Here is a 13,621-nt window from a genome sequence, read left to right as displayed (position 1 = left end):
TGATATATATGCAGATTCAAGGACAAATCTTTTTGAAGAGGGAGAGGATGATACGTGGTCAGGAGGGCACTTTTGTCCTTTTAGAACTAAAGGATAGAATGGTAATCTCGTCACGTTCAAAGATTTGAATACTAGAAGAATTATATCATGTTGGTCTTGGACATCAAGAAGACCATGAGTTCGTCTAAAAAAATAGTGGTGCTGAAATGGCGACAACTCATAAGGCCCATTGGGTTAAGTTAAGACAGCAAGAAGCCCAATAATATTTTTCAAATTCAGTGGGAGGCATAAATTACTATTAATTTTCAAATTTATTAGGCTTTTATTTTAATTTGTTTTGCTGTTAGAGTTTGTTGAAAGATTTGACATGTGATTTGCTTAGTAGTATTTTTAAAAATTTTAAATTTAAATCAAATCTGATCTAATCTAATAAGATCAAATCTAATTTAAATTAGTTATCATAACTTTAGGATTTTAAATTTAAATCAAATCTGATCTAATCCAATAAGATAAAATCTAATTTAAATTAGTATCTTATCTTTAGAAGATTTAAATTGAGTTTTCTTATCTTATCTTTTAGTTAGTTTGTTAAGGCCTATTTAAACACCTTTGATGAGACAATTTACATAACTTTGATAAATAAAATTTTCAGTTGCTTTATGCATGTTTATTTAGTATGATTAAGTGAGGTGAGTGATTTGCTTTGATTGTTGCATGAAGAAGATTGAAGTATCCAAGACTAAGGTAATTATGTGTATTAGTCTCTTTCAATTTTCATCCTTCTGATCTAGGTTGTCAAGGACAGGTTCTTTGAAGGTCTAGTAGGTAATCCTTTCCAGTGACCTAGGCTGCTAAGAATAAATTTCTAAGAGGACTAGTAGAAAAACTCTTATTTATCCTTTATGTTTCCGCTGTGTCTTTTGGGGTGTATCCTTTTGTGTCATTCTTTTTTTATTCCCCTTCCATCCCTTCTGTTGGGACTTTAATACTTCGTTTTCAGTAAACTTTCTAAACCTCCAATAACCTCTTATCAACAATTGAATAACAATTGAACACTGAGCCACTGACCTTCGAAGATGACGCTGACCAAACAACAGCGAGCAGATGAAGACAACAGATGGGCCGAGCTCGCGGAAGAAGAGAGAAGGGGTTGGAGACTTGGGGAATGTCGACAGTACGAAGAGAGAAGCCCTTGTATGCAACAGACGGTGGTCATGACTACAAGAAAGGCTAGGGTTGGAGAAAGGGGCTTTTTACTCTCAATCTATCTACAATTCTGCTTAAGTAAGGTGAGTGAGAACCATGCTCGAGTGATTCAGTGATTGCTTTTTTTTTTTAAACTTAATCGAAAAACCACATTGTTGCATCCAAATTGGCTAGTTCTAGTCCAGTCCAACTGGCTAGTTTTCGATTGGTTCAGCGACTCATCACCAATTTTTTATCTGAAGTTTTATGTGGTTAACCAGACTATTAATGCTGTCGGTTCACAATTGGACCAATTTCGACCGAATAGTCCGATCTAGTTTTTAGAACTATGGTAAACAGTTTCATACTCACAGAATATTAAGCGTTTTTTTAGTATCTATAGTCTTATTTTATATTCCCATTTAAAGGAAGATTAATCAGTAATCACGTTTGGCTATCTAACACGAACTCTACTGCATTATCAAAATATTGAAATGGCCTACCATAAACTCAAGATTTGTCCTTCTTAAGAGTAACAGGAACACAATCAGAGTGATAAACCTTCACACAATTTCTAAAAGTAAAAAAAAAAAAAAATCAAAGTCAACCCATACAATACCATAACTGGTGGAGCTTATTACAATTGATTAATTATAAAAGAAAAAAAACTAAAGCAGCTGAATCATTTTAACTCCCTTCAAAAACAAAAGGGTACAAACATGCGATCGCATACAATGACTTCTCCACCATCCTTGCATTCAAAGCACCAATCTTTTGGTTCTTTTGGTAGGTAGAATTTTCTCTTCTTTCCACCATTTCTGTTATTATTAGGTATTTTCTCAACTGTGGATGTGATTGTAGTTTGGAACCCTATTATAGACTAAGTACCAATCACGCTTTTATCTTTTTCTCTTTTGTTGCATCAGCCTCAACAAAATAAATATTAATTAATCTATTAATATTTATACTTTCACTAAATTTACTCTTTTTCATAGTTTTGTAACAAATCTACATATAGCTATTAAACTGTTGACAGACATTACAAAAGGTATTTATAATTGAGATTGAAAATTTTGGAATCCTTGCAGACAACAAAATTAAACAGCACAGATCAATCAAACAAGCTCTACAATCAGCACAAACTAAATATAAATATTCAGAAGTTCAAACTAAACTAAAAAGAGCAAGAGATTTACCCTCCCTTAGTTCAGTTCTTATTATGGAATACTTCGCCGATACTTTCTACAAGAAATTTCATGTATGTTGTTATCACCAAATCCTCTATTCTTGAAAAACACATCATGCAATTCTCATCGTGGGTGCTACTAATTTTCATAATATTCTAAATAAAAAAATAAAAATAAAATACATTTCAAATTTTGTTGAATAGAAAGAACAACACAAAGGCTAAAAAGTATATTTTTTTTAAGAAGAAACGGCACATACAACAAACTTAGTTTCACATGAAATTGAATTTGGAGTCAATTGTATGTTAAACTTTGCAAAAACTAATGAATTTCAATTGTAGAGCACAGCCACATAACAAAAGGAGTAACAAAATAATGAAACTATACCCAAAAACAAAAAAAAAAAGAAAAAGAAAACAAAATTAAATAACACTAATCAGTCAAACAATCAGAAGTTCATATAAACTAAAAAGAGCAAGACTCAGCCTACCTTGAGTTTAGTTCTCATTGTGGAATATTTTCCATGATTTTTCTACAAAATAGTAAAATTAGTCCTTATTCTTATACTACATTTATCATCATATTTTTTGTTTTTATGTCTAAAATACAAAATGCAAAATCAATAAACTCTAACAAAGAAGGATACAAAATCATAAACAAATTGAAAATGAAAAAAAAAAAAAGAAAGTAGAATGAGATACAACATATAAGTAATTTTTGTGACTGACTAGATTCGATAATATTTTATGGGCGGTAGTGACTCGAAGTTCGTCGAAAGATCCGACGAACTTCATGCATTATGCAAAATTCGTCGTTAGAAATAGTAAACTTGCCTTAAGCACAAAAAGAAAAAGTTAGAACAAAAAAGTAAAATGAGATTTAGTTTTCTGTAAAAATAAAATATTTTTTATTTTATTTCAGCAAATTTATGACTGACATGCGTCCATTATGAAACCACTCCACGTGCCTTCCTAATGTGCAGATAAATTTGGTGATCTACACGACTACACCATAGAATTTTCATAATTAAAAAACACACGATTTTTTTATATCAAAAATATAAAATTCATATGGTTTTTGTATTTCTCAACAATAAATTCAAATGTAAATAAACAGCTTATGCCAATTTATTTATCTATTTTTATTATATAAGAGTTGATATCAAAATTTTTATACATTAGATTTAAGTCATTTTTACTTTTCTAATGATATCGTGATAGCACATTTGTTTACTTGAGAAAATTTAAAAATCAACCAATCAAATTTAAAAAAATTAAAAAAATTAAAACCATAATTTTCATTAATTAATTTATTACATATTATTATTCAATAGAAATATAAAGTATTAATTAAATACAATAAACATCTACATTAAAAATGTCATAATAATATTATCATAATAAATTTTAAGTTACAAACTATTCAAATTTTATGTTATTTGACATATTTATATATTATACATAGGTTTAATTATTCTATTGGTTCCTATAGTTTCGCAAAATTTTCAATTAGGTCCTTATACTTTTTTTTAATTGGATCTCTGCACTAATTTTTTTTCAATTGAGTCCCTACACTTTTTTTTTTTATTTGAGTCCCTGCACCAATTTTTTTTTAGTTGGGTCCCTATATATAATTAAGCCAATTACTACCAAAAGGGACCTAATTGAAAGAAAAAAAATTGGTACAAGGACTCAATTAAAAGAAAAAAATATAGGAACCTAATTGAAAATTTCGCGAAACTATAGGAACTAAGACTCTTACCGATATTACTTTATTTCATAATTCGTGGTTCGTCTACAAGAAACATTTACACCAACAAATGAAAAAGAGCCTATTTATTTAAAAATGATTCTATTAGATTATTACATACAAAATAATAATATTTATTGTATTTTTAAAACAAATATATGAGAAAAAACACTCTTATTATTTTTACTATTTATACTTTTTTATTATTTTGTAATATTTTACATATAATTATATTTTAAGATCTTTATGATCATACTTATTTAAATATGCTATTTAAGTTAAAGAATTAATTTTGATCATTTTCTAACATTATTTTAAATTTGTATCACTTGAGACATTAACTGACAAAATGAGTTAAAAAATATTAACAAATATTTTTACTTTATACTATTTAAATTAATTTTATTAAAACTAATTTATTCATTATATAGACACAGAATACATATTTTAAAAATTTTAATCTTACTATTATATATAGATGTTACTTAAAAACTATATGCATTAAGAGAAGAAGAATAAGTAGATGTCAAAGATAAATCCATAAAAAATACAAAAAAAAAATGTTTGTGCTACAACATAAAATATTGGTTAAAAAACGTAAACAAACTAAGGAGAGAACAATTTGACACAAATAAGCTAAAGCAAAATCTGATTCATCAATCAACCAAAGCACATTTCTATGTAGTTCGAACCAATATGGTTCGAACTCACTTTCCATGTAATTCGAACCAAATAGGTTCGAATTACACATTGTAATCCGTTGCCACATAATTCGAACCAATCTGGTTCGAACTCAAACTTGATAATTCGAACCAATTAGGTTCGAATTACACTGAAGAAATAGTCACCAAGTAATTCGAACTAACATGGTTCGAATTACTCAGAATTCGTTCCACACAGCAATTTAAGTTACGAACATAGTTTCCGCATCTTGTCTTAATAAAACTCATACAGTTATTTATTCTGGTGTGCATTAGACATACATTTCGTTTAAAACTTCGGAGACAGAACATATTCATTAACTAAAATCCAATTCAAAGTACATCGCACTAACCTTAACAAATTCTATCATTCACCAACTAAAAGTAAGAAAACCGATAATAGTGGAATCTAAACGCAAAACTGAAATAACAAAAGTACCAAAGCCACCAATACACCTAATCATGTCCCCGTGTGTGCTCTGCTCCTCCGAGCTCTGGACAACTCCGACGTGTGTGGCCGGGCTGCCGACAAAGCCCACATCTCTTTGGGCGGTTCGGATCTGCCTCGTCCATATTGATCCGTATCCGAGTGGACCTCGGACGACCCTCTCTCGCACGCCTCTTATTGGGGTCAGGGATGACAGTCGGCCCGTCATATGGTGGCCAGAAACCCTCCGGAATGGGAGGTGTGAAACACATCCGATACACACTGAAGACCGAACTAAGACGATACACCTGGTGGACGTAAGGCTCCCAAGTAAGCCGTGAGTAGGCACAGCATGCCAGTGTGTGGGGACAGGAAAAATGAAGTGCTTTGAAGTATCCGCAGTCACATGTGTGAGATGCAAGTGAGACTCTATAGCTACCCAGTGAGAAAGAACCAGTCGGAGTTGTCTCTGCGACGGTGAACTCGGAGTTATCCCTGTCGTACACAATAACCGTGAAGCACCTAGCCGTCTTCAAGTTGGCCTCTATACACTTCATCAAGTGCTGACTAAATTGTTGTCCGGTTTCCATCTGCGCCTCAGCCTCTCTCCTTTTGTGAATAAATAATTCGGCCAACCTTCCGTATGTTGCCTTCACTAGCGAGCACACAGGAAGGTTTCTGACACCCTTGAGGATAGAGTTCACACACTCAGATATATTCGTCGTCATGTGTCCGAATCTATGCCCCTCATCACAATGCTGTGTCCACAACGAATACTCAATTCGGTTCGCCCAGTCACACATCGCCGGGTCTTCGGACCTAAGAATATTAAACCAGTGATGGAACTCGACCTCGGTCTTAGCGTACGCCGCATTCACAAGTAGCCTCCTTGCGTCTTTGCCCTTGAAGGTGAGGGCGAAATTTACTGCAACATGTCGAATGCAGAATGCCCGGTATGCAGACGGAGGCAACCAGCCTCCGTCAGGAGCCTCAAGCGCGGCCTTGATGCCGTTATGCCTGTCCGAGATAACCAGCAGACCCGGCTACGGTGTCACATGCTCACGCAGGTGGGAGAGAAAGAAGGACCACGACTCAGCATTCTCACCCTCGACTAATGCGAATGCAACAAGGAGTATGTTGGAGTTCCCGTCTTGTGCAATCACGATTAGCAAGGTCCCCTATACTTGCCATACAGATGGGTGCCGTTAATACTAACTAGGGACTTGCAATGACGGAATGCCTCGATACACGGTGGAAATGTCCAGAATAGTCTGTGAAAATAAGCTCGAGAATCGTCCAACTGACCACCGACACGAACAGGGCTCGTCCTTAGGACTGCAACAGTACCAGGCATCGTCAACTGGACTCCTAACACCCACCTTGGGAGCTCGTTGTACGACTCATCCCAGTCACCATAGATGAGGGCAACAACCTTCTGCTTCGCCAACCAGACCCTCCTGTAAGTCGGCCTAAACCCAAAGTGTGCGGCGGTGGCATTTAGGAGCACCTTGATGCTGACGGATGCATCAGCCTTAACCATTGGCATAATGAATGCCGATATCACATGGTAATCCAAACTCTTGTGGTCGCTGGAAATGGAGGTGGCGAGACAAGTATGTGGTTCGTTGTAACGTTTGACCTCCCAAAGTCCCTTGCGCTGTTGGAGACTGAGCCGAATCAACCATGTACATCCATTGCCGAACTCAGAACACTTGCCCACATACCGGCGATAGTCAGACTCCACGACCTTGTACTGTACCCCTCGACGGATGCTGTAAGTCTTGACACTTAACAGGGCCTCTTCTTTATCCGGAAATTGCTGACCAACCTGAAACTCTGTCAAACCTGCAGACCCTTCAGCATCTCTAGCGCCAAATCCAACCGGCTGCCCAGGAACCCCCCCTCTTGCCTCATGGCATCCAGGTCCAAAGAGGAAAAATATGGAGGGTACTGCTGCGTGCCAGAGCTAGAACCACCGCCCGCCCCAGCAGGCTCACTTGCTCCAACATCATCGCCACTGTCATCAGCAATCATATCCGGCTCGACATCATCGTCCTCTGGATCATCCAAGAATCCATCTCCAACCCCATCCGGTGCAGCACACTGTAAAGAGGTCCGCAGATATTCTCCTTCTCCGACCTCTTCGCCTACACTGCCGTTGAGATCAACAGCGAACGAAGGGGAGGCGACAGGTTGGACGGGTGGCTCGTACGCAGGGACAGAGGAAAATGCAATGGCAGGTCTGGAGCTAGAACCGGCTACCGTGGCTAAAGTGGTGGTATTCCGGTTCGAACCCCCGAGTTGGACACCGCGTCAACCAACTTTGCCAACAGTTCTGGTGTCCTCACCTTTGGAAACTGCCGGCGACAATGAAACATGACCTGCAAGTCCTCATCACTCCCGATCGTGAAACAATCGTACTTTACGGTTTCCTGGAGCACCGTGATTGGAATTCGATAAAAAAACTTCTTAACTCGTTTCACACCTTCTAGACCAAGTTTCAGCAGTACAGAGCTAATAAGGTCCTCATACCTCGTCGTAGGCCTGACGATAATACAGAGAGGATCCTTATCAGTGAACTTCACACCAGAACGAATTTTCCTTTTAATGGATCCTCTGTGGTGAACCAACACTACGAAACTCTCCTCACTAGCCATCTTACCCCCCTTTAATGATAGCAAATCACGTTCACACCATATATATACAGGTCTGGTCCTCACTAATTCGAACCAGCCTAGTACGAAATATGGTCTGTGTAATTCGAACCAAGCTGGTTCGAATTACTTGAGGAGTGTAATTCGAACCTAATTGGTTCGAATTATCAAGTTAGAGTTCGAACCAGATTGGTTCGAATTATGTGGCAACGGATTACAATGTGTAATTCGAACCTATTTGGTTCGAATTACATGGAAAGTGAGTTCGAACTACATAGAAATGTGCTTTAGTTGATTGATGAATCAGATTTTTCTTTGGCTTATTTGTGTCAAATTGTTCTCTCCTTGACTTGTTTACGTTTTTTACCCTAAAATATTATTAAGATGTATTTTTATTTTATGTAATTTAAATTATTCTTATTAAAAATAGCTTATTTAATATATTATATATACACAAACAATAAATATTCTAAAAACGTTTATTCTTATTATTATATATATTAAAAAACTGTATGCACTAAGAGAAGAAGAATAAATAGATATCAAAGAAAAACTCACAAAAATATAAAAAATAAAACTTTTGTACTACAACATAAAAAAATATTACAGATTCAAATTATACAAAATTTCATCAAATTCTATCAAATTATACCTATCATAAAAAATTCTATCAATTTACAAATTACTAATTCAATAATTATTATAGATTCAAAATTAAATTAAAGGTTTTAGATCAAAGTGCTATAACAACTTTTATGTTATTTGAAAGAGAAATAAAAAATTATTGGACACAACTACCTAAAATCTAATTACACTCCAAGATAGCAATGACACTCAAATACCATCCTAATTGAAAAATTTATACAACTTCACACTTATACTTAAAGTCAAAGTAAATGATTTAAACTATGTTCTCAACAATACACTATTATCAAGATATTTGTCCCAACAAAAAATACCGAAACTCAATTTCTACTATAACAAATAAAACAGGTAATACAACAAAAAATTCATTTATTTAAAACATCATTTATATTGCTCAAATTTTTCATTGATTATAAGAAACCAACTTCACTATCACTAATATCATCAGACCTAGATGACATACAAATCAAGAAATTAAAGAAAAAAAAATAAATGAATTTAAGATACATCTTCAAACAAAGAACATGTATAAAAAGGTGTAACAAAAAATAAGATAATAAATAAAAAAATATATATACAAGTCAACAGTTTAATAAAAATATGTCTCCACAAGAACATATGATAGAAAGAAACAACTCCAACAACAACCGAAAATTAACAAAAAAAAAAAAGAATAAATATCATATAAGAAGACTAAATCCGTCAGTTAAAACAAATACAAAAATAAAAATAAATGAAAATATATCTCTATACAACTTCAATATAAAAATTTTTTGTATTATAAAATATTTTAAATAAAAAACACATCAAATTTAATATTAGTTTGTACATACTTTAATTAATTTTTAAATAATATAATACTTTTTAAAATATACTATATACTATCATTAATTTATCATACAGGTGTCACTCTAGTTCCATATAAATTTGAAAGGAGAAAGAAAAGGTGATACATTTGTTCCCACTTGCATAAACCAATATAACGGATGAAATGATGCATAAATGACGGCAATGTGCTATGCCCAGTCCTTGGCAAGATTATTCATTAAACCGTTCTACATAGCTCATGGCCCATGCATAATACATAGAAGGTGAAGAGAACAATAACAAGAAAAAGACTAAAGCAATGGAATCTGGATACTCTGAAATGAACTGAGGAGATATATAGTGATAAAATGATAATGTAATCACTCTTTGGGTTAATAAGGTAACATCAATTATAATGAAAGCTATTCACTTTACACATCTCTTTCTCTTTAGAGGATCCGAACTCATAGCATTGTAATAAAAAGACTTCTCTCTGCGAATTTGGCTCCGCCAACCTTTCCTTGAATTTCTGGGGGCAACGGAATAACACGCCTTTGATCTCCTGCTTCTACCAACAGCTCAGATCCTCCCCTATACTACATTTATTGATTAAAGAATCCATTAAGCACCATTTAATTTTTCACTTTCAGTGAAGCGCAGTATTTGTGAAAGATAAGAATCAGAATATAAGACTGCACGACAAGTGCAGGGAAAAAAAAGTTTCAATTCAAACCATCTTTTTAATTCTTTCTTTATTAATAAAAGCTATTTGATGTTTTGCAAAGATGAACAGAGTTTGCAAACAAGAAGTAAGTCCATCATTTATTAGTTTTCAATCTTGATCATTTATCAACCAGAGACTTTTATGATTTCATCATCCACCTGTTTGAAAATTTAAAATAAAAAACAGAAACGGAAGGCATAATGCTCAGGATTCAGGAAAAGGCCACATCCAAAGGGGTATAATGTAAGGAGCCTAACAAGTGGTTGATTTCACGGTTTTAACCCATTACCTTTTCCCTAGGCTCCCATTCAGATTGACACCAAATCATATTTGATTAATTTAATGTCGAAGAGCATCATGACATTAACCTCGTTTCTCGTAAATTCTTTTGAAAATAATGCATTCAATATCATGGCTGAAAAAGAATATATGACATGAGAGCAAAAGAATTAACATACTTGGTATAGCTTGATCTCTGATTTGTCGAAACCAGGCATGAAGAGAGTAACTGATTTTCGTTTCAAATCAAATTCAACCGGTGAGATAGCATAACCGTATTGACTTGCTTCGGAAGTAAGAAGATGCCTAGCATCTTTGTTGCTTGTGTCTAGTAGTACTCTGCTCCAATTGATTGGGCTATTCATGGATAAACTTGAAATGAAAGCAGAAGGCAGGGGTGAGAAACCTTTCTTTGCTCTTTGCAAGGGTTCTAGATGTTGCGGCTGAGACGTGAAGCCGAGAGCTGCAGATACTTGAGCACCAGCCTGGATTGTACAACCCCAATATCGCCTTGCCGAATTAACAGAGGTTGGATTATTCGGATCCATTACAAGGAAACAACCGAATCTCTGCCGGTTTGAGAAGGCAGAAGATCCTCTCTGGGTAACATAAAATCAAACATAGAATCTTCAATGTTATGGTCTTGCTCCAAGGTAAAATTATATTCAACAATGTACACTCTTACCTCCAGCATTTGATCTAAAGTGTCCCATATTTCTGAGCTCGTTCTACCATTAAAGTAAGATCTGCTGCTACTTATTCTTACAGCTTCATCCACAAGTCTCAGGATTGAAGGAGCAGCCAATCTCCCAAGCTCAGTCTTCTCGGCCAATACTCGGAGATATTTCAAGTACAATCTACAAAACCTCAAAATATCATACAAATGAAAATGACGTGAGTGAGCATGTGCGTAGATAAGATTAATTAGCAATTCCAAACCTTGCTTTACTGCTTGCACCTATGAACCGCAGTGTTTCCTCGCTGCTGATACCATCATAAACTATCACATCAAATTTATCGCCTTGACTCTTTGAAGCTGTACTACTCAAAAGTCCTACAAGCTTCTCAAGTGCAAATAATAAAAGAATCGAATCCATCGCAGGCATAATGCCAAGCTCTTCTCCAACAATCTATTATAAGACAGATAAATAAGAGCACAACCCGACCATAAAAGTTTGGCAAGAGAATTATATGTCCATGTAAACAAATAAACAACAACGGTAGATAACATATTACGTACCTACCCCTCCAAGTATGCCTTGTGTCATATTAAGCTGTGCATCTGCTTGCTTCAGAAGTTTGAGAGGTTCAAGAAGCATCTGCAATTAGCAAACAATACTCAGTCGATGACAATGAGACTAAAGTACAGAAGCCGACAAATTTACAGCAACACAAAAAAAGAAGAGGACATACTTTGGTTGTTTCCAACCTAACAGCCGAAAGATTTGTTCCACATTCGACATACTCAGTTCCAATCTTACAGTTGAGGAGGTAGTCAGCAGTGGTGTCTTGGCCATGTATCACTAAACATGTGTTCAATCCAGCCATTGCATAATGCTGAAATAACAGGCACACAGAAGGGAAAATAAAATAAACTACTTTTCTACTGTTGAAGTTGGATGACTATCTAAAAATTCTTGTCAGGATAAGATTAAAAAGAAAGGGAAAAGTTGATTTGAAATTAGATTGCTTGGGTCCATAATCAACTTTATCAATAATCTTATTTTCTTTTCCCTTTCAGACACAATGCACCTTTCTAACAAATTTGTAAGTATACGTTGGTTAAACTTATAATGAATTTCCTTTCTCTTGAAAAGAAATTAATCCAAAAAAAAATAATTTTCATCCAAACACAAAGGGCGGGTCACAGATCATAAGCAACCTCCACATGCCAATATAAGAAAAGCTTATAACAATCACACAACAAAATTACTCCTTTTGAAAGAATTGGAATTCCACCACGATAACCAGATCGGCACTTTTACTCTTACTCTTCTTTTTTATAAAACAAAAATGTTTATCTTCTAGCAATGCAGTTTTAAGACTGATCAGTATTTGAAACTGAAGTTGAAAGATTTGGAAACTGCCTTTCTCTGTTTCATTTCCGTCATTTCACCTAAAACATAGCGTAACTGGAAACGAAGAACCACCAAAAAGTCTCAAATTGCAAACAAGAGGTACCTGAGCGGCGAAAATAGCGGCGGTTGTTTTTCCAGAGCCACCTTTGCCTAGGAAAGTGAGCAATTTGGTGGCTTGTGAGGTGGAAGCTGGAGAAGAATCCGAAGAAACCGCCGCAACGACGACACGTGGGCGAAGAAGAGGAGAAGTTGAAGGCGAAGTGGGGAGTCGTTGTCCTACAAGAACCGGAAACGACGGAGATGAAGCCACGCCCATCGCTGCCGATTTTCCACAATGAATTGAAAACGATTTGCAAGTTTGCAACTGAGGAACTGACTAGTGCCTACTCGTCTTTTCTTGGTAGTTGCTAATGGAATGTATCCTCCAATTTTTTTTCCCTCAAAATTTTTTATAAAGTGTGATTTCTTTAAAAAAAGTTGAGAAAAAAAAATAAAAGAATTTCTTTTCGTTATTTACTCATGATTTTTCTTAAACTATGAAAATGATATCCAAGATACTATCATACATTCATACTAACGACAAAAATAACTAAACATGATTAATGATTACTTGTTGTAAAATTTATTAATAATTTTAATTATGTTAATTATTTCTTATATTTTAAAATATATAGTATTCAAGCATTATGTATATTTATTATATATTTTTGTGTGAAACCAAAAATCAATCTCGACTAGTAAAAAGAAAATTGAGCTCATGTGGATATAATAGCTAAAAAATAGTAATAGTTTTCCGATGAATAATGCTGGTGGATTAACTCTTGCTTGAAAAAACAATATGATATGCAAATCATAAGTAGTTTAAATTGCTTTATAGTAGTTGGGGTGACAAATATCTCCTTCATTATAAATGGAACTTACTTGGAGTTCACTTTCATTGTAATGAACAAGTTCGGTTCACTCAGTTTCTTGAGATTTTGACTACTCTATCGCAACTACAAGATAATGTGATTATTATGTGAAATTTTAGTGACATTGTTGATCAAAATGAAAAGATTGAAAATAGTCTTAAAATATCAATATTTATGTTTGTTTTTAATTATTTTATTAGCAATAATTTCTTATGTGATTTGGGTATAGACCTTATACTTGGAGTAATAGAAGGGAAGGAATGAGTTGATCTAG

General features: G+C 34.6%; 2 protein-coding genes across 3 annotated transcripts; both read right to left on the bottom strand.

Annotated features, from left to right (window-relative positions):
- Positions 1 to 5,278: 5,278 nt before the first annotated feature.
- LOC130981455 (uncharacterized) lies at positions 5,279 to 7,906 on the bottom strand. Its single transcript, XM_057905051.1, has 4 exons — positions 7,572 to 7,906; positions 7,159 to 7,401; positions 6,434 to 7,114; positions 5,279 to 6,266 (listed from the first exon to the last, which is right to left on the bottom strand). The coding sequence occupies exons 1-4, from the start codon at positions 7,904 to 7,906 to the stop codon at positions 5,279 to 5,281; spliced, it is 2,247 nt and encodes a 748-aa protein (XP_057761034.1).
- Positions 7,907 to 9,540: 1,634 nt separating this feature from the next.
- LOC130982251 (uncharacterized protein At1g26090, chloroplastic) lies at positions 9,541 to 12,850 on the bottom strand. 2 transcript variants are annotated; one of them, XM_057906164.1, is made up of 7 exons: positions 12,540 to 12,850; positions 11,772 to 11,915; positions 11,603 to 11,677; positions 11,298 to 11,488; positions 11,044 to 11,215; positions 10,538 to 10,957; positions 9,541 to 9,951 (listed from the first exon to the last, which is right to left on the bottom strand). In XM_057906164.1, the coding sequence occupies exons 1-7, from the start codon at positions 12,750 to 12,752 to the stop codon at positions 9,820 to 9,822; spliced, it is 1,347 nt and encodes a 448-aa protein (XP_057762147.1). In that variant the 5' UTR covers positions 12,753 to 12,850; the 3' UTR covers positions 9,541 to 9,819. The 2 variants fall into 2 exon arrangements, with proteins under 2 accessions (XP_057762147.1, XP_057762148.1); XM_057906165.1 differs by having other exon boundaries at positions 9,541 to 9,946.
- Between the last annotated feature and the right edge of the window lie 771 nt (positions 12,851 to 13,621).

Source organism: Arachis stenosperma, chromosome 5, assembly GCF_014773155.1.
Source record: "Arachis stenosperma cultivar V10309 chromosome 5, arast.V10309.gnm1.PFL2, whole genome shotgun sequence".
NCBI classification, from domain to species: Eukaryota; Viridiplantae; Streptophyta; class Magnoliopsida; order Fabales; family Fabaceae; genus Arachis; species Arachis stenosperma.
The sequence above is the reverse complement of the archived record's forward strand: the minus strand, read 5'-3'. Positions and strand labels throughout refer to the sequence as shown.